Below are 21,701 nucleotides of genomic sequence, written 5' to 3'. Positions count from 1 at the left end.
ATGTAAGTTAGAATTTAGATATTATTATAACTATTTTAATATGAATGAAAATGTTATGAAAAGACGCATATAATGAAACAAAAAGAGTATATTTTCCTTGGATGATTCTAAGAGGCACGCTCTATTGCCCTTTTTCAGTACTTGAATTATTCAATTAATTGAGTATTATAACTTATAAGCATCCAATTAGTTGTATTTAGTTTTAATCTATTAGATTTTGGCTTGTATCCGATTGAAATTATTACTTTTTACGTCAAAGAGGCGGCAAAAAAAAAAAAAAATCTGGCTCCTACGAAGACTTGAGAACGATGTGATAATAATGAGGTGTGGACCGTGTGGTGGACGTGGATCACAACAAGTCACCAAGTGTGTACTTTAGTATGTAAACGTATTATTTGCTATCTTAATTGTTTCCAAAATATGGTGAATCCTGATTCATGCAACATGTGTGGCTCATAATTTATCTTACGTTAAAAAAAGAATTATTATGTATAGTTTCCGCGAGCAAAGCAAATATAAAAATGTAATATATATATATATATATGCATATCATTTCTATATTTATATGTCACATCTATATTCATCATATACACGTAGGATTCAAATTCTATGTTCAGATGCAACATACAAATTTGCTTCTATATGTAATTGTGTTTGTTTGTAAGTTTTGTAAAAAAGTTTTAAGCATTTTATATCATCATACCTAAATAATATGACTAAACCTGTTGAACGGTCTAACATCGTGTTGGGGAGTTAATAATTTTCTACCAGGTGGTGTTTTCTGATTCGTTTATTATAGTATTTTGTAACGCTGTTGAAGTCTATGTTTTTCTTTGTTCGTTTCAAAATTCTTTTATTCGTCTATCGTTATATTAAATATTTTCTCAACTCTTTTGTTTTCTGACTCGTTCTCAAAAATTTCTTTTTAACTCACTACCCAAAAAAATGTACTTTAAAAATAAAAATTAAATAATTGAACTCATCGAAACGTTGGCAACTTTTAATGAATATAAAAAATTATATTAAATTAAATCGATCAGAAATTTCTAATAAAATTGTGACTAACTCCGTCGGTCAAAACAATTTAACGGTATTTTGATAAAAGTTAGTTATCATAAGAAAATAACTAAAAATTTGGTTGAAAATATTTTAGGAATTTTGTCCATCAAAAATATATGGTGATTCTTTTCTATAATGTTTCTTTTCCGCATTAAACCGGATTTAAGAAACAAAAAAGAGTGAATTCTTACAATAAAGACAACATTTAACCTAATTTTATAAAGTATAAACCATATGTAGAAATCTCTATAATATACACAGCTTTTTATCTATGTAGAAATTTATAACAACACCAATTAGGTACAAACCATCTAGAATAAAATTTTCATAGAGAACGAGATTGACAACAGAAGTGTTTGGTATAAGACCATGAATTGAGACCGAGAATAAAAGCGAATAAGAGTATAAGACAGATATGGAAGAATAGAGAATATGGATAAGAAGAATGATCAAAACTAGTTTATTTTGAGCTGTTTGGATTTCAGATCATTAGGATGGAGTATGGATAAAATCTACTTGAGAATAAATAGAATAAGAACTGTTATACTCTATTAGTAGAAAATAGAGTATAAGACAAGTTCAGTAAAACTTCATTCTTCTCTCTTATTTTTATCCCAAAATATAAATCTTTCTGTTTTAATATTGATAGATGTTTAAGGATTTTTCACACAAATCAAAATATCATATAAATTCAAAAAAATATTGTCTAATTAAAAACTATTCAACCAATAATAAAAAACTATAATATACTATTTTCCAACAAAAATAAAAATAAATTTAATTTTGTATTGAAAGTACAAAACAAAATATTTTGGCTAAAATATTTATCATATTGAAATAAAGATAGTATATATTTATAAAAAAAATATTCAATACTGTTTAACAGTCTTCATCTATAAAATATTATATGATAAATTATAGAGTAATTGCAAAAAATACTATCCAAAACTTTAGAAATTAACTGACACAAAAACGATATTGTTTATCGTACCTTGTTCACAGCAAAAAGACCAACAAATCTATACTATATAGATTTAGTCCAATCTCGTTAATAACTAAAACAAAACATAGAGTCAGGGACCCACCAAAGTTGCATGTGTCAGAGTTACCGACAACGAAAACTAAAGTGTGAAGATATTTTTTTTTTTTTATCTGGTAAACTTTTTTTTGAGGGAAAAGGGGTCTAGCGTTTCTTAAAATCCTACACGCTATCCAAAATTATATCGTTCTCACACCAAAAAAGGTTTGATATGGCACCGGTGACTCTAACTATATCTCTGTAATCGATCATGGGAGGAATTCTCGGATAGTGAAGCTGTCGACGAGGTAACAATGCTTCGCCACTCCCCCTATTTCGAGTTAAGTGGATTTGTTTGCGATTTGCTGATGTTGATGTTTACTAATAACTTTTTGGTTTTATTTTGCAGATGGCCAATCAACTTATCAAGAAGGATATTCTCAGCCGGAATTTAACCATGGGGCCAAAGGGTTATAACCTATCAGAAATTGAGCATAGATGCATAATCTAAGACCTTATAGCCGCTTTAGAAGATGACAAGGTCAAGTTCATAAGAGAATCTCTATTGGGCAAATTGTTGGATTTTCCATATATGTCGGCGTGGTCTGGAATATTTGGATTGTTCCTTTTATCTCGCCAGCTTGATGTGAACAGAAAGAATAAAATCTGGATTCTCTTTGCCGATAATCCTATTAGATTCTCTCTTCTCGAGTTTAAATTAAAATAGTTATTGAGATTATCTCTTAACAGTTCGACTGTTGTGCATACATGATTTATCTGTTAACGTATTTTAATAACATATATAAACTTAAACAAGACATTTATGGGGTGTTATTGGAGAGTTGATTTATAAAGATTTTTAGAGTTTAGAATTCTATAGTCATTAGTTTGTGGATTTTTACATTATTAATAGATTCCACTGTTATTCATTTAGAGATTATAAAAATCAGTTGTTATTGATATTATGATTTTTATAATCTAATCAAAATCCATTTTTATTCAAAAATTTTACATTTTAATGATTTTATGATTCTGTTATAATATAGTGTTATTGGTATAATGATTCTTTACAATTTAATTCATAAATCATTATTCTCAAAATACTACATAAATCCCTTGAATTCTCAAAATCTGTCATATTAAAAAATTCTTAATATATTGTTAATCCATAAAACTCTCTCTAAGTTTTACAAATCCAACAAAACTCTTAAAAATTTAACAAATCTCATGATTTTTAAAATCAACTAAAATCTTTATAAATCAAACTCCCAATAACCCCCCCTCTTAGTTTAAATATTAATGTTGTTAGCAGTGATAAAATAATCCTATGAATTTGGAGCTGTTAATTATAACTAATTTTGTAGCTGTTAGCTTTTTTTTATCTGTTAACTTTATTCTTGTAACATATATAACTTAAAATAATATTTTTGTTAATAGTTAATGTTGTTAGCGGTGTTAAAATAACACCTTTTAACATAGAGTTTCTCAATTTTCCCGATTCTATTATGATGGCAACAATCAATCGAGTTCCTATTATCATAGGTAACACCATTATCAACGCACATTAACTGTTAACAATATTATCAAGTTATAACTAAATTAGACAATTGATACCTCTGTAAATCGTTTTTGTTGTCTCTTGAATTACATGAAGGCAACAATAAAATTGATAAATTTTTCTTTGCTCGACACACAGATTAACTGATAACACCTATTAAAACATATGAGATTATCTTCAGGAAAACCAGATATGTCTTGCAAAACAAAATTTGTAAAAGCAACATTGCTAACACAATAATGTCAACATTGTTAACACAACATTAATAATATTGTTTAACACACAACATTTCTTATATTTTTTAACTCTAACCAATATATTATATTCTACATATAATTGAGATATATATATTTTTTTTAACGAATGATTGAGATTATTTTGACAGGCGGCGATGGATTTTGTTGGAATATATCAATAGTATATTTATATTTTCTGACACCAAAATAATAGGGAGCATTAAATGTTCACTGCAGGGACACTCTCTCTCTCTAATATAGGGGTAATTTCACCCATAATGCCTTACAGATATTGTATTTACTTTATTTTAGAAAATTATTTCCTATTTTCTTAAGTAAGTTAACATCTATGGGTATTTATCCGCTTAACTCTGAATTAAAACTTAAACTAAAGAATATTTCAAATTTTGTATCCCATGCATGTAGCAGAGAAAACATTTATCATTCATTGCTGATCTAACACTTAATGATGGAAAATACATAGAATCAACTTATGGGACCATTACTTCGGTATGTCTATGGTCTATCTCTAAAACTTTCTCTCGAGTTCACCACACTTGGATCTTCCATCGAATCATCCTCATATGTCATGTTAGTTTTGCCTTTTGGATTACCAAGTATTAAAAAAAAACATATTTTATTATTATTCCTACAACAAATTTAAAGATATAAATGGCATAATTCTGCATAACTGTTTGATCAATTGATTCAACTGAAAATTATAAAATCACTTAATCATATAGTCTTTTTTTGTCAACCTGATTCATTCATTCTATCTATTGTTTACCAATCAAAACCAAAATTTGAATTTGTTGTTAGTGTTTTTTTTTTTTTAAAAGGCATATGTTAGTATATATATTGTAACCTATAAGTGTAGTGGGGATATATCGTGTTAATCATTTCAACCTGGCCATCCATTGTTGTAGTCCGTAGATATCTTATGTTATTATTTGAGAAGGACACTTTAAAAATAACATTTATCTTATTTGTTATTAACAAGTTTGCCATGTTGAGGTGTCACATCCACAAAGCTTCTTAAGAGATTTTTGAAAAAAGACTTATGTTATTAGAATAATTACAATCAATGCAGCAAATATTAATTTGGTTAGAGAATCAAATATATCTTATTAAACTAATCATTAAAAAAATTGTTCCAAAAATATCTTTCTTTCCTTAATTAGACACACGGAAATTAATAAATCATTTCAAAAACATATTTATTAGCCAATCAAATAGACTAAAAAAAATTTGAGATTTAATTATATCATATTAGTTATTTTTTCATATTCAATTATATAATATGAATTATTTTTAAATCATAATATTTTTTATTCTCTTTGTTTATTTTTATTTTTTGAATTAATTATCATATCAAACATATAATAAATTTATATTTTTATGCATATGCGATAATTTGATTTTTTTTTAAAAAAAAAATCACTAATGCTTTTATTTAATAAGATATCGATTTCTCAGTCAAACTCTAAGTATACAATTATGTTCATATTAAAAAAAAGATGAAATTAAAAATAAAATCTTTTAATCATGTTATATATTTGTAATTGCAATAGTAATAAAAATCATATTATTAGTCATCATAATACTATTAATATACATATAAACAATTATATTATTGTTATAACACATATCATATATGGACTCTTATACCGGCCCATTAGGCCCATCAGGGCATTGTACTTAACCTAGATTCCCTATGTACTCTATATATACATTCCAGTGATTAATAAAGTTTCTAAGTTTTCACAACACGTTATCAGCACGATAAGACTCTCTGAGCGAAAAACCCTAATAAATCCGGCCACCACCAAAACCCTAAAAGCAAGTCGAAACTTAAAAGACGCATATCTTCCAAACCGTGAGGAACCAGAAGACGATCTACATATCAAATCGAAGCCCTCGACGAGACGAATCTACTGGTGAAAACCGTTTGTCGATCCAAAGTCGGACGCGCCCTCACGCACACTTACAGTACACGACGATCAACCGAAAAAAAAAAAAAAAAACCAGATCCGAGTTTTTCCTTCTTCAACCAGCAGCTTCTCCAGTTTTTGTGATCAATCCTTGGAATTTGTAGCGGCTAACTGAGGTCTATTAGCTCCCAGTTTCATTAGCCTGTCAAAAATCCAAAGGTGGAAAAGCACACCAGCAAATGGAAACCATAGTTGTAGATAGTGGATCCAGCCACACTATCTTAAGAAACAAAAGTTACTTCATAAACCTAACCTATCAAACCGCAAATATTAGCACCATCGCGGGTCCCTCAAACCTTATCGAAGGATATGGCCATGCCTATGTGTTGCTATCAAATGGCACATAACTTGAAATACCAGATGCTCTATATTCTCCTAGTTCGAAGAGAAATCTTCTGAGCTTCAAGGATATAAGACAGAATGGTTTCCACATAGAAACCCAAGGTCAAGGGAACAAAGAATCCCTCCTAGTCACTAAAACCGTAGACGACCATAAACAAATCCTCGAAACCATACCCGCGCTCTCTACTGGACTTTACCATGCTAAAGTCAGTATGATTGAAGCTAATACCACTCTCAAAGCCCGGTTTACTGATTATACTATTTGGCACGACCGGCTCGGTCATCCCGGTGCAAATATGATGCGTAAACTAATTCAAAACTCTCAAGGGCATACCCTCAAAGAAAACCGAGCTTATCCTCAACACCTCATGTGCACAGCTTGTTCTCAAGGCAAATTGATCACTCGGCCTTCACCAGTTAAAATCTCTAAACAAACACTTCATTTCCTAGAAAGAATCCAGGGCGATATCTGTGGACCTATACATCCATCTTCCGGACCATTCCGGTACTTCATGGTCCTTATAGACGCATCGACCCGTTGGTCATATGTTTGTCTCTTGTCCTCTCGGAACCAAGCCTTCGCTAGGTTCTTGGCCCAAATCATCAAATTGCGGGCCCATTTCCCTGACTTCCCACTAAAGACTATCCGCCTTGACAATGCTGGTGAATTTACCTCACAAGTGTTTAATGACTACTGTATGGCCATGGGGGTAACCGTGGAACATCCTGTAGCACATGTCCATACTCAAAATGGATTGGCTGAATCATTCATTAAACGCATTCAATGGATAGCCCGACCATTACTCATGAGATCAAAGCTCCCAACCTCAGCATGGGGACATGCAGTATTACATGCTGCTGAACTCATACGCATCCGGCCATCTAGTGAACACAAATATTCCCCATCCCAACTACTCTCGGGTCATGAGCCAGACATCTCCCATCTCAAAACATTTGGGTGTTCAGTATATGTACCCATTGCTCCACCACATCGAACCAAAATGGGACCTCAAAGAAGGATGGGAATATATGTTGGTTTTGACTCTCCCACCATCATAAGATATCTCGAGCCAACCACTGTAGATCTCTTCAAGGCCAGATATGCGGATTGCCAATTCGATGAATCGGTATATCCCTCTTTAGGTGGTGAGACAAACAAGCTGGTCAAAGATCTTTCATGGAATCAAACATCATTAAATTGGCAAGATCCTCGGACTCTAGAATGTGATTCAGAGATCCAAAAGATTATTCATTATCAAAAGCTAGCTAATCAATTGCCAGATTCCTTTGCTGACCCGACCAAAGTAACCAAATCGTACATCCCAGCTTGTAATGCACCAGTACGAATAGCTGTCCCAACGGGACAGACCCAAGTTGCTACAGAGTCTGCACCACGTCTCAAACGGGACAGACCTCTCGGTTCCAAAGATAAGAATCCCCGGAAATCAAAGAAAGGTGCAATAACCGAAACCGGGATTCCTGCAATATCAGACATAGCCGCGGCTGAGACTCAATCTAATGAACCCTCAATGGAAGTTCGGGACGCCGAATCTCCAGGTTCAGAAGATAACAATGAGATCTCCATCAATTACAATATGTCCGGAATACAATGGAATCGAAAAGAAGTCGACTTAAATGCACTCTTTGCATACAAAGTAGCACTTGATGTTGCGCTCACGCAAGAGGATCTAGAACCCACGTCAATAACACAGTGTACACATCGAACAGATTGGCTAAAATGGAAAGAAGCCATAAACGTGGAGTTAAAGAGTCTCAAACTCAGAAACGTGTTCGGTCCGATCATCCGGACCCCATCACACATCAAGCCAGTGGGCCACAAATGGGTCTTTGTGCGTAAAAGGAACGAACTCGGTGAAGTCGTTCGATACAAAGCACGGCTTGTAGCACAAGGATTCTCACAGAGACCCGGAATCGATTATGAGGAGACTTATTCTCCAGTGGTGGATGCAACAACATTCCGATTTCTCATAAGTCTGGCCATAAGAGAAAATCTTGATCTGCGGTTAATGGATGTTGTAACCGCATATCTCTATGGGCCCCTGGACAACGAAATATATATGAGACTCCCAGATGGCATTGAACTAAAAGACAAAAATGCATCTCGAGATCAATACTGCATCAGGCTGAACAAATCCTTGTATGGACTGAAACAAAGTGGGCGTATGTGGTACAACCGCCTCAGCGATTACCTCATCAAAGAAGGCTACAAAAATGACCCCATCAGTCCATGCATCTTCATCAAGAAGTACTCAAACAAAGGATTTGTAATCATAGCAGTATACGTGGATGATCTAAACATCCTCGGAACATCTGGTGAGATCTCCCAAACAGTCGACTGCTTAAAAGCAAAATTCGAAATGAAAGACCTAGGCAAAACAAAGTACTGTTTGGGATTACAACTTGAGTACATCAAAGGAGGAATCCTTGTGCATCAATCGGCTTATATCAAAAAGGTACTCAAGCGATTTAATATGGACCAAGCTCACCCATTGACCAGCCCAATGGTAGTTAGAAGCTTAAGTGATGACCCTCTTGGTCCCAAAAAGGATGATGAAGAAATCCTTGGTCCTGAAAAGCCATACCTCAGTGCTGTAGGAGCGTTAATGTACCTGGCTAGTCACACTAGACCAGACATATGTTTCGCCGTGAACCTCCTCGCTCGATATAGTTCATCCCTAACTCAGAGGTACTGGAACGGTATAAAACATCTCCTAAGATACCTTCGAGGTACTCAAGACTTAGGACTCTTCTATACTAACCAAAATAAAGATGGGTTAGTCGGCTTCGCCGATGCAGGATATCTATCAGATCCGCACACTGCCAAGTCTCAAACTGGCTACGTTTTTACGCATGGAGGAACAGCCATCTCTTGGAGATCAATGAAGCAGACACTCACTGCCACTTCATCAAACCATGCTGAAATCCTAGCCATTCATGAGGCTAGTAGGGAATGCGTCTGGCTGCGCTCCATGACTCAGCACATCCGCAGAGATTGTGGTATGGACGAAGACACACAGCCCACGGTGATGTATGAAGACAACGCGGCATGCATAGCTCAGCTCAAGGAAGGATATATCAAAGGAGATCGGACGAAGCACATTCTACCGAAGTTCTTCTCAACCTCAGACTGGCAGAAGGACGGCACTCTCAGCGTTCAGCAGGTCCGATCCAGTGAGAATTCAGCTGACCTCTTCACCAAATCATTGCCTACTTCAACACACCGGAAGCTCGTCAAACAGATAGGAATGTATAGACTTAGAGATCTGCAGTGATGCTACAATCAGGGGGAGTAATGCGTGTTGTACTCTTTTTCCTTCACCATGGTTTTGTCCCACTGGGTTTTTCCTGGTAAGGTTTTAATGAGGCAACATTCCCCAGCGCATTATCGAGATCCCGATTGAGTAGCTGGCCCGGTTCACTCGTCCAAGGGGGAGTGTTATAACACATATCATATATGGACTCTTATACCGGCCCATTAGGCCCATCAGGGCATTGTACTTAACCTAGATTCCCTATGTACTCTATATATACATTCCAGTGATTAATAAAGTTTTTAAGTTTTCACAACAATTATTTATATTTTAAATAAATTAAATAATTTTTAGTAAAATATTTGATAGATATTTCACGAGACGTATGACACGAAGCCTGGTTATTTATAATTGAAAAATATTTAACTAAAACTATGCATTCAATATTTCTATCTCTGATTTTTATACTTTTGGAAAAAATTATTGTAATTTAACCATTTAAAAAAACATTCAAGATAAAAAATTCTTATTGTTTGCAAAAATATTAATTACAAAATTTTCAAATATAATGCAGATGGAATTTGGTTGTTACCTATTATAATTATCAAATATAATTTGCAGTTATTTCTTTTTATTATTGATTATATAATTTGGTAGGGAACGTTTGATTACATAATTTGGTAGGGAACGATTAGTCTTTATATAAGATGAAATGTCTTCCATAACATTTTACTCATCATTTTTTAAAAATATCATTTGATCTAATTATAATCTTTATTTTCCAAAATTATTTTTTCCAATTTAATCTCTGATTTTAAATTTTTGAAAAATATTTAAAAATAAAAATAAATATCATAAGACTTTACAAAAACATACTAAGTTGTTATTGTTTTAACAATAAAAAGTGTTGTAATCGATTTAAAAGTTAGTAATTTATTTCATTTAATTTTATGATTCCTATTATTTATGTTCATACATAGTTTTTTTTTTTAATAATTATTAGAGTTAATTTAATTATTCTAATAGTAAAATATACTATATATAACATTATATATTATAATTTTATCTCTATACTGTTATCAAAATGATTTTATATCTATATAACAATATAGTTTACATTAGTATAATATATTTGTTTTAAAATTTTAAAGTTTTATTGTCCATACTTTTATTTCAAACTTAGATATTACAAAAAAAAAAAAAAAAATTGTTGATATCTCACTTTTCTCACGGATTATTACCTAGTTGTTTTGGTAAAACACAAAACAGAATAAAAGATTAATGTTGATATTAATGATATTGCCGTAAGCAGAATAAGTCTCCAAGTGCATTGGCTACATCAAGAATCTTCTAGCCTGATCCAGCCAACAGCCACCGGCCCAATGAATCTGTTACCTCTGAACAGAACACTTTCCATAGTATTACAGAACCAATCCATTCCGGTTCCAACAAGTATCTATCTCCTCTGCATACGCTCCTCATTATTGCTTTCGCACACCTCTCTGCTGATTCCACTGGTAATACATTTATTTGTACCTAGTTCATAACACATGAACTATTCAAATTTACGTAAAATAATTTTGTATTTTCAAGTTATTATCCGTGAAATTAAAAAAAAAAATAATAATAATATTTATTTGCATGACAAAATATTCTTGCCTAAGTCTAGTTCATATGAATTACTTGGAATTTAAATATTGCATTTCAACTTTATTCCTTTAGTTACAAATTTTTAATCCTTTTTTGATTATCTTATTACTCCTAAAAGTAAGTTCGATCATTCAAGAACATACTACATTAAGCCAGGAATACTTACATCTCTGAGCTCTTTGTCGACTACGAGTTCACCATTCTTTGTCATGAACTTGCCTCGAGTCATTTCTGTGTCAATCACCCCCGGGGCTACTATCGTAACCCCAATCTCTGATCCAAACTCAGTTCTTATACTTTCGTAAAAGGCGATCACTGCAGCTTTACTCGCCTAAATCCATTACCAGAGAATGAAAATATAAGATTAATGTTTGAGACCTCAAATGTTTAGTAAGTACGAAATAGGCAAATGGAAACACAAATGATACACAGTAAAAGCTCAATCTAGGTGAAGAAATGTATCCACATCCGGAAGCAATCACCACAATCCTTCCTCTGGTCTTCTCCAAGAAGGTGCAATAAACAGATCCCCAAAAGTTTATGTCCTAGGAAAAGAAAAAACCAATTACAATCGATTAGTAGAAAAAACCAATTATTATTATCTAAGGGAATATTTGGTAAGAGTAAATTAACCATAGCCGGTGAAGCCTTTGAGAGATCGTCAATGTCTTCAAATAAATAGAGTGGAGCAACTCCTGCGTTTGTCACTAGATGATCCACTACCCAAAATGAAACACCAAGAAATTAAAATATATACACAACTTGTACTATAATTTTGGAATATATAACAATGTTGCGTTTGTACTATAACAAACGCCAATTTATATATGTTTGCGTTTTTCTAGATTTACATCTTTGAAAAGTAAGACATTTTATATGCTTTTATGTAAAGTGTAAACGTTAATAAATTAGAGGTTATATAGTTCAAAATGTTTGAGAGGCAAAGCTGAGCCTTTGAGAGGCAAAAATTCTCCCAAAGAGTTCGCCCTAGCCGCCACAAACTTGAAAGCTCCGTTTTCTCTCTCCGGTGGTTGTCTCTAGCCGGAGAGAGTCCTTCTTCTTTGTTTTCTCTTTTGTGCTTCACTTCTGGCCTGGGCTGAGGTAATTGTTAGGTGGATGTCCCTTTTCTTCTTTCTTGCGATGCGGTGCCATGGACAAGCGGCGGAGCTGTGACGGATCGATGGTTCGGAGACGCAAACGTTGCTTCACGACGTGTTCATGATCCAGTGAGGTGCCTGCTAGAGGACGGCGGAGCTAAGCTCGGAGGAGTTCGCGGAGTGAAGATCTTAGATCTAGATCTGCGGCAGAGAACAGTTTCGTGGGCTTCAATTTGGTTGTGTCGAGGTGTGTTGGCGGGGACAAGTGATATGATCGTGACCAGCTCTGAGGAGGAGGAACCAGAGGTAGCTGGCAGAATCACTTGTTCCAGAGCTAGAGAGATGGTTAAAGAGGCTCACGCACTCATGGCCGCAGAAGACATTGATCAACTGGAGGCTGGAGCTCACATCTTCAACATCTCTATTTTGAAGAATGAAGAACGCAGTAACAATGACTAGTAACTTAGGTGATGATTATGTACTCTTTTCCTTGGTGAGGATTTTGGAAGGCAAGGAGGTTCTTTTCCAAGGTTTTTAACGAGGCAGAAATCATTGCTACGTCGAGTTACTTAGAAGTTGTTACTAATGGGTAATAACGTGCAAAGTCACAATGACTTGTGCACTAGTTGTTTTAAGCGCACCACTTAGGACTTAGAAGGGACGCTTCACTGTTTTATTTTTAAATCAAACTTCGTGTTGTTTTTATTTCAAACTTCATGTAGTTTTGTATTAGGGCTGCGAATTTCTCTCTTAGACTATAAATTAGAGAAAATCGCCTAAGTGCTATTCAGTGAAGAATTTTGATCAAACTTTTAACGTGTTCTTCTCTCTTTGATTTCTGAGAACTAAAAACTCTGAAATTCGAATCTCTTAAAAACTAATTTGTTTACAAGAGATTCTCCCATCTCTCCATTCCATCAATATCATCTCATCATCACCACACCATCAATCGATCTTCTCACCATCGCTACCATCTCAAACCATCGATCTGATCCACCAGCCACCATCACCACTCCATCGCATCATCGCTGCCATCCCATCCACCAAATCGCCACATCTATTGCCCCTTGCTTCAGAGTTGATCACCTAGGATCGTATCAACAAGCGGCAGAGCTGAGGCAGATCTATGGTTCGGAGACGCAATCGAAGCTTCTCGACGTGTTCATGATTCAGTGAGGTGCCTGCTATAGAACTGCAGAGCTAAGCTTGGAGGAGTTCATGTTGTGAAGATCTTAGACCTATATCTGCAGGAGAAATCAGCTTTGTGGGCTTTGGAGGTTGCGTCGCGTTTGGAGGAGAGGGATTAGCGACTGTTTTCCTGATCGGTGTGTTTCATGATCCGGTGAGGTGACTGCTATAGGACGGCGGAGCTGAACTTGGAGGAGTTCTCACTGGGATGGTTTTTGTCGTGTGTTCCCCTTCTCTGGAGAGAAAGAGGAGAGAAAGAGCTGGTTGTCGGCGGAGAATCGGGTTGCAACGGTAAGAAGAAGTTTGATGTCGGCGTCTGAAGCTTGAGGACGGTTTCTCACGGCGTTGTCTTCTCCACTGCCGGTGGTTTCTTTGGTTTTTCAGCTATTTTATCATCTTTCAATTTTCTCAAACCAGTGCCGGTTATGCCTGATTTGGGTTGAGTAAACCATGTTTTTTATTTTAAAAAAAAAATGTAATCTTTCTTCTTTATTAATGAAAACCCTTTAACAAAAAAAAAAATAGTTCAAAATGATTTGACAAAATAGAAAAAAAAGAAATAGAGGTTATGGTTTCGTTTGCAAACGAAAAGAACATTAAACAAATTATCTAGAATCTAATGATCATAATGGACTTACATCGGCCAAAATGAAGAAACATGTCTCGGATAAAACGCTCGCAATCTTGCGGCTTGGAAACATCGGCGATGATGGGCATGAATTCAGGGGAGCCATAGAGCTCAGCGAGAGCAGCTACGTGGAAGAGAGGTTCCTCTCTTATGTCAACAAGTGCTAAATACGCTCCTTTCTTCCCATATTCATATGCTAAAGCCTACACATCTATACACTAATCAATCCCACTTTACTTACCCCTAACTCACTCAACTTCCTAGTTTCAATCTTCTATTGTTTATAAAACTTACCTCGCCAATGCCCGAAGCTGCTCCGGTGATGACTACCACTTTTCCGGCGACGTTTTCTGAGAACAGATTCTGGTAGATGGAGATGATGTACTTCAGCCTTTGGTAAATTGGGTAGAAGACAAAAAGCCCGTACAAGGCTAAAGGAGGAAACACAAAGTTTATGATCTTGTTGATTGAATCCATGCAAGAAGAACTCTCTGCTTCACTCTGATTTTTTCTTTGTTCTCTCCGCTTTCTATTGTTATTTTTTTCTTTTTTCGATTTATTTTGCCGCAAGCTCTCATGGCAATGTGGCAGTCCTACAAGCTGAGATGCCAACATGTGTTTCTCCATAGACTCTAGGGAAATTTGATGTCGTAGCGTAATGACAAGAGCTAATTAGGTGTCGAGGAGCTAATTTTTTTATGGGGTGGAAAGTACCCAAAACCCCCTCAGTTGCATTCTACTCTAACATATCTTTATAACAATAACGTATACGTTTTTTTGTTTTTCATTATGTCTGACATCTTTCTCTTTCATCAGCTTTAATTCAAAATTTTCCATCGAGTCTTTATAGTCAAGCTTCGGTCCTTGAAATTCAGTCTGAATTTCAAAACACTACTACCTCACCCAGATCCTCTCTTCTATAATTTCTGTGGTTCTCCATCTTACTTCGCCGACTCCGACACGATAAACCGGAGTTTGATACGGCGAGTCACTTACTTATACCACACCAGTCGTTATACCTAACTAGCTCTTCTCTGAAACTCCGGCAACGATGGACCGATCTTGCGAACCACCGTCTTTTTTTTCCGCAGCGAAGCTTGAAAGGTAAACTGTTAAGCTCTGTTTTTGTTTGGTCTGTTGAATGTTATATGACTTTACTCGCAGATACCGGTATATGTCGTCGTTAATTTCCAGGAGCTAGATTTCTTAACTTTTTCGAAGTTAGATCTGTCGTTATTCTTCCTATTTTTGGGTTCATAAACGTTTGGTTCCGTAGGCCATTTGTCCTGATTCACAGTTTTTGTTTTTTTTTTTCAAACGCTTTCCACTACCATTCTCACCCGTCATCCAGATCTGAATTTCAGATCTGAATAGTTAACCACTAAGTATGCCATTTACATTTTAAGCAGTAAATAAGTGTTTACTAGTGACCATATACTGAGTAGCTTACTATTCTTGCTAGTTATAGGTAACCATATACATGGTAGCATAATATTCGTTGCTTTTGTTTTTGAAGATCTGCGTTGTCCCAAGTACATCCCGATCTGGTACCACTGACAAATGATATTCTTTCTCAGATTCGCGATGCAGTCGTTGATATTTTTAAAAGAGTTGGTAGGAGTTCTGCTAAAGACGCTTGCTCATTTGCTTGTTCATGCAAATTCCTTAGCCAAACAATCAACGAACCATCTGTGATGAGGTTTCTCAACCTTACAGCTTTCGTGAGAAGGCCCAGTTTAGTTCAGAGCTACCCTTCATTCTTTGAGGCGGCGGTGACATCAGGTAATCCACTTGGTATGTATATCCGCGGTATGAGCAGAATCACTATGGCTAATGATATCGAAGGTTCTCTAAGGTTTTTCAACCAAGCGTCTAAAGCTGGAGTTCAACCGGCGACCTTAATGATGGCCATATGTGTAACTGCATTAGGTCACTACCCCATAGGCATAGAAATTTTAGACCGTGATTTTGGTTGGAGAGCAACAATTGAGCATATGACTCAGATTGGTGAGGAAGTTATGGCTTTGATCGACAAAATGGTGGTGCCTGATGCGCATACATCTTTACCCCATATTGCTGTTGATTTCCCCAGTTGCCGTATGAACCACCAGGGCAGATACTGTGAACTCTGCTACCTCTACGTTCACTACCACCTTGTGAAATTCTCTTTAGATCCATAGGTTGGATGTATTCCGTTTTGGACAATCCAAACATTTATCTGTAGTTGTCACTTCCTAAATGTAGTCGACTATTTATAATTGCTTTCTTTGTAGTTGAATACTCTTTCTAAATTATATCAGTTGATTTTATAATCAGTGTAATTGGCTATTTCATGTTGTAAAACGGTATCCTCTCTGTTAACATAACCAACGAAATCATTTGCAGCATTTGTAAGTATTTAGGCAGTTTAATTACTTCATATTGAGATGTAAACTGCTTGGGATGGAAAGGTAACCGTTTTTTTATTTAAAAAAAAACCGCAATAAATCTCACATTTATAGCCTCTTTTCTCCTCTCACACCTACGATTTTTTTCGCAACTGTCATTCCCCTCTTTCTCTTCCCTGTTCTCTTTCACATTCCCACTCCCTTTTCTTTAACCTAGAAAGACGCTCACACATCTTCGTCTTTTTGTTTGCGCCGGAAGCACCGTCCGCCGCTCCGAGTAACGACAACGGTCGCGTGCCACTCTCCATCCGAACCCATCTCTTCCGTGGTTAGTTTTCTTCTCTTGCTTATAGACCAATTTCCATTCTCGTAGATCCCAGCGTCGTCGCCGCCTTCCGTCGCACAACTCCCAATTGAATTGGGCTCTGTTATTTTAAGATTATGAACTACAAGTATCTAATTACCCTAGTAGTCGATTATTCGTCAGGTTGCTTGTGTAGGGTGAGCCTAATTACCCTATTTCATTTTGGGGATTTTTTGGAAGTACAGATCTATGTTTGGTGCCGCTTCGGTTACATTTTTTTCGAATTGGGCTCTGTTATTTTAAGGTTTACGGTCTACAAGTATCTAATTATCCTAGTAGTTGTTTATTCGCCAAGTTGCATGTGTAGGGTCAGCCTAATTACCCTATTCCATTTTGGGGATTTTTCGGGAGTACAGATCTATGTTTGGTGCCGCTTGGGTTAAATGTTTTTCGAATTTTTATGGGGTTGAATCACTTTTCCAATTACATGTCAACATGAATTTAAAAAGTTTTCGTTTAACAGTAATTCGTTATGGAGTTCAGATACAACCATGGACAATAAGGTCATCCGAATTTTGTATACGGTCAATATGTACAACCGAATATTTTTATATAGTAGTCAAACACTAATAGACGTTTATGTAATACATTTTACTAATTTCAATTGTTTCATTGTTTTTTTTTTCAGCTGATAAGTTATGACCAGGTTTCCGGATAGAATGTTTGCCCTAGGCAACGAACCGGAGAATAAGAAGGTGAACACCTACTTTCAGCTAACCTATCTTGACACAATCAGTTTTGCTCTCGAGGAAGACCATATGGAGAAGCTTTCATTGTCTCAGTTTGGAAAACTGATGGAAGCAGGTAACAAGATTGCTTCATCAGTTAGATTCCTTCACTTTATCTTGTCTCGGCAGCTAGTGACGAAGAAAAACAAAGAGCTTTGGTGTCTATTCGCTGGCCAGCCAATCCGTTTTTCTATTAGGGAGTTTGCTATTACGACAGGCCTTGATTGCTCCAAGTTGCCACCTGCGAAAAAGCTCAAAGAATACCAGGTCAATGCCGAGACTATTGAGTTGTTTGGTTCAGAGAAGAATGCGACTCCTGGATGGATTGCAACAACACTTGCTGGCAGACCATACAAGGACAAAGAGACTAGATTTAAGCTAGCTTGCTTACTTCTTATCGATGGGATTGTATGCCCAACTTCTAGGAATGCAAAGATAAGTGCCGAGCACATTATGATGGTGCAGGATGTTGATAAATTCCTGGAATATCCATGGGGTCGGAAATCTTTTGATTTGACCATACACAGCATCAAAACGAGGACGGCGACGACATCTTACCTTTGCCAGCCGACGTGTGCATTTCAGGGGTTTATACATGCATTACAAATGGTTATTTTGGAATGTGCTCCTGCTATTCTCAAGAAGGATCTGAAAGGAAAATCAAGCGAACCTAATTTGGTGGATGAAGAGGATGAGGACGACGATACCCCCAGTATACGTCCTGGTTCTATGAAACCCGTAAACATCTCAATGCCGCATGTCAAGTCTCTTGACAAGTCTCAGAAGGTATGATAACCACACCCAGTATAATATTCATATATATCTAGGCGACTACTATTAGTAGATAGTCATTATGACCTAGTATATCAGACATACAAGAACTCTAACGATACATGCTGTAACTAAACTTATTGATAGTCACTTATAAATAGACATTTTGCTTAGTAACTGATTACTCCTACTATTTCTAGCTGTTATCGATCTAAGAAGTACTGTATAGTTTGTCAAAAATAGACATTTTGCATAGTAACATGACGTACTTGATAGTCAATTATAAATAGACATTTTTCAAAGTAACCGACTACTCTAACTATTTCAAGCTGATATTTGATCTAAGATGTACTGTCTAGTTTGTCAAAAACGATACATGCTCTAATATGACATATTTGATAGTCAACTACAAATAAACATATTTGAAAGTAACTGACTACTACTAATATTCTAATTTTCAGGTGGCTGTGAAATCAATTTTGCCGGACGACGAGAATATTTTGGATGATACCGACTTGGAGCTGGATGATGATGTCCTGGACGAAAGTGTTAACTTGATTGCAGCAATCAACGACGGGGTTAAGTTTTCAAGGAAAACTTGGATTGGTGGTGAAAACGCAGGCGTTCATCTAAAGAATCCTAAGGCACCATCTACATCCTCCCGGAATACACCTTCGGACGGGGAGTTCGATTCTGCTTCGGCTGCGACAATTGATAAGGTTCTAGATCCCATTTCCATCATCGAATCCGAGATAAAAAGCTTTCGCGCAGATTTCGGTGATCTACGTACCGAAGTCTCTACCGCTCTGTCCACTTTTAAGCAACAACACCAGACTTTACCAGGGGCTTCATCGGTAGTCAAGCCACCTTCTCAAACAAAGACTAAGAAGAGGGTTAAATCAATTCCAATTCGCCAAAAGCATGTTAGGTTCCAACAGATTTCTTCTTCTGACGAGACTAAGTCATCAGATTCATCTGAAGGCGATGACAGTGATAAGGTAACCAAAAACAAGGAATCGGCCAGTTCTTCTACTGATGGCGACGTTGCTGCCCAAGAAGACAGTGTAGAGGACGAATGCGAGGGATCTCGTGATGCTGGAGACCATGAAAGCCAACCGCATGTTGGCGCTCACGATGTCCAAGATGATGCAACACTCGCGCAAAGTCAAATTGCTTCAGTGCTTTCTGATTTATCCGCAACTGTCCAAGTAAGTAGCCAACCAGTAATAGTTATATACGTCAACATAGTCATATACTTATGCTAGAAAAACTTGTTTTTCAGGTCAATGTAGATCCTTCCGAGAACCAGCCATTTGATCAAGTCAGTGAACCAAGCCGTGTGAACCCAGTTCATTCACCCGTTAACCATGCCAAGGAAGTCACGGATCAGGTATGTCTTTACTTTTCATATATTGTAAACATAGTCGACTTCTCGATAATTGTCTACTTTTACTCACAATATAGCAAATGGGAGACGACGGCCAAGCAAAAGATCAGATTGCTTCTGTGCTTTTTGATTTATCCGCAACTGTCCAAGTAAGTAGCCAACTAGTAATAGTTATATACATAAACATAGTCATATACTTATGATAGAAAAGCCTGTTTTGCAGGTCAATGTAGATCCTTCCGAGAACCAGCCATTTGATCAAGTCAGTGAACCAAGCCGTGTGAACCCAGTTCATTCACCCGTTAACCATGCCAAGGAAGTCACGGATCAGGTATGTCTTTACTTTTCATATATTGTAAACATAGTCGACTTCTTGATAATTGCCTACTTTTCCTCACAATATAGCAAATGGGAGACGACGGCCAAGCAAAAGATCAGGTTTGTCTAGCTAGTTGTCTACTTTACCTAAATAGAGAGTAGTAGTGTAGTATATGATGTTTCGATATATACTAGGAGTTCTTGGAGGAGCCCCCAAACCCCTACGAAGTAAACTTTGTTCACGCATCCGTCGGATCTCACTGTCAACAAGCACCTGTTGTGGCAACCGAGCAAACAGACGTCAACAAAGATGCCCCCCCTAAGGAGGTATTTACAGATATGCTAATTAATTACTATTTTCATCAAAAAGTCTCCTACTATTATCCTCACAAAGTCTCCTACTTTTTTATGTACATACTGTTTTGCAGGACACTCCGGAAGATGCCTTGACTGCTGTCGAAGAGAACCAAGTTATTGCCCCACTCGACCCTCGAGTCTCATCCCACGAGCAGATTTGAATTAATAGTCGTCTATTTTTATAAATTAGTCAACTAAGAATATGCCGTGCATCACCAACTTTTTCAAACACAAAATGTAGGTGTTGGGTGATATTGATCCTCCTGGTTGGTCTCTTGGTCTCACACAGGAAGAGAAGAATATGGCTCAAACCTCGAAGAAGGGTGAAGAAGCACAGCTACCTACTTGTAAGAGTAAACGACTACCCGTGCCTTCAACACAGATGTCCGACTTTGTAGTCCCTCGACCTAAGCGTGTTAAGAAGAATGTGAACCCATTACAGCTGTCTCACTTCTTTCCAACACCCAATTTTGAGCAAGTAATTCTCCTCCAAAATAGAATGAAGGACAATCGGTGAGTGACATATTATTGGTTGCTTTGCTTATGTTGTTGATAGTAAGTGTTAAATTCCCCAATATTTACCGCTTTTTATAGGAATTTGCCAAGATGGGATGGCGTAACCCTCTCTGTGAACATCTTGAAAGAGATCGTGGACTTAAAATTCCCGATTTCAGTTGTGGTAAACACTTTCCCAATAGTTGTCTACTCTCACTTTTTAGTATATGACTACTAATTTGTGTTTCATGTCTATGATAGTCTATCAACAGCATCATTAGGTTATTGCGTCATCAATTGTCGGAACTGAACGACGATCAATGCACTTACGATTTCGTTGAGTACACGTTTCTTCATGGCATCATTCAGCTCCATCAGCAGTTTACCAATCCCTCTAAAAAGAAACTTGTCGCACTCCCATCTGGTTCAGCTGCGTATGTGAAAGCGAGGCGCTCATGGTACACACAGGTCGCTCGCATTTATTGCCCCTACCAAGTCGACGACAGGTACTGGGTGGGCCTATGCACTACCCAGTAAACAATCTTAACTAATATAGTTACCTACCTAATAGTGAACTATTTTATGACATATATGCCTAACATTTGGGACTAGCTGACTACTAACTGACCGACTACTATGTACTTCATACCGTTGTTGTTTGCGACATTTTCCTCCGTTTGGTTGTTAACCACCAAAGGTGAGTCATTTCGTTCAGGAATCGCCACACCTTCATCCGAATCGCCTTCTGTTGTGACGCACAGGTTCAGCTGGTCGATATCTGCCCTCATCTCCACAAAAAGAGCCACTTCATCATCGGAAGACATGAAAACCGGTGGCGCGTCGTGACCGTCGTCC

General features: G+C 36.6%; 2 protein-coding genes across 2 annotated transcripts; one reads left to right on the top strand and one right to left on the bottom strand.

Moving 5' to 3' along the window:
- Window positions 1-10,826: 10,826 nt before the first annotated feature.
- Window positions 10,827-14,516, bottom strand: LOC18018007 (11-beta-hydroxysteroid dehydrogenase-like 6). Its single transcript, XM_006402002.1, has 6 exons — window positions 14,334-14,516; window positions 14,050-14,242; window positions 11,760-11,845; window positions 11,555-11,671; window positions 11,293-11,457; window positions 10,827-11,012 (listed from the first exon to the last, which is right to left on the bottom strand). Exons 1-6 carry the CDS (start codon window positions 14,514-14,516, stop codon window positions 10,827-10,829), a joined length of 930 nt encoding a protein of 309 aa, XP_006402065.1.
- Window positions 14,517-17,428: 2,912 nt separating this feature from the next.
- Window positions 17,429-21,383, top strand: LOC18018006. Its single transcript, XM_006402001.2, has 11 exons — window positions 17,429-18,304; window positions 18,751-19,497; window positions 19,572-19,679; window positions 19,754-19,825; window positions 19,900-20,007; window positions 20,082-20,114; window positions 20,190-20,321; window positions 20,423-20,488; window positions 20,593-20,864; window positions 20,946-21,030; window positions 21,108-21,383. The coding sequence occupies exons 1-11, from the start codon at window positions 17,429-17,431 to the stop codon at window positions 21,381-21,383; spliced, it is 2,775 nt and encodes a 924-aa protein (XP_006402064.2).
- Window positions 21,384-21,701: the final 318 nt, after the last annotated feature.

Source organism: Eutrema salsugineum, unplaced genomic scaffold (assembly GCF_000478725.1).
Source record: "Eutrema salsugineum unplaced genomic scaffold, Eutsalg1_0 scaffold_2, whole genome shotgun sequence".
NCBI classification, from domain to species: Eukaryota; Viridiplantae; Streptophyta; class Magnoliopsida; order Brassicales; family Brassicaceae; genus Eutrema; species Eutrema salsugineum.
The sequence above is the reverse complement of the archived record's forward strand: the minus strand, read 5'-3'. Positions and strand labels throughout refer to the sequence as shown.

Coding starts and splice junctions, on each gene's coding strand:
- LOC18018007 (XM_006402002.1), bottom strand. CDS start 14,516: ATGGATTCAATCAACAAGATCATAAACTTTGTGTTTCCTCCTTTAGCC. Junction 11,672..11,759: donor CAAAGGCTTCACCGGCTATG/GTTAATTTACTC, acceptor TTCTTTTCCTAG/GACATAAACTTTTGGGGATC. Junction 11,013..11,292: donor TCGACAAAGAGCTCAGAGAT/GTAAGTATTCCT, acceptor GTTATGAACTAG/GTACAAATAAATGTATTACC.
- LOC18018006 (XM_006402001.2), top strand. CDS start 17,429: ATGACCAGGTTTCCGGATAGAATGTTTGCCCTAGGCAACGAACCGGAG. Junction 19,826..19,899: donor ATTTATCCGCAACTGTCCAA/GTAAGTAGCCAA, acceptor CCTGTTTTGCAG/GTCAATGTAGATCCTTCCGA. Junction 20,489..20,592: donor TTGCCCCACTCGACCCTCGA/GTCTCATCCCAC, acceptor CACAAAATGTAG/GTGTTGGGTGATATTGATCC.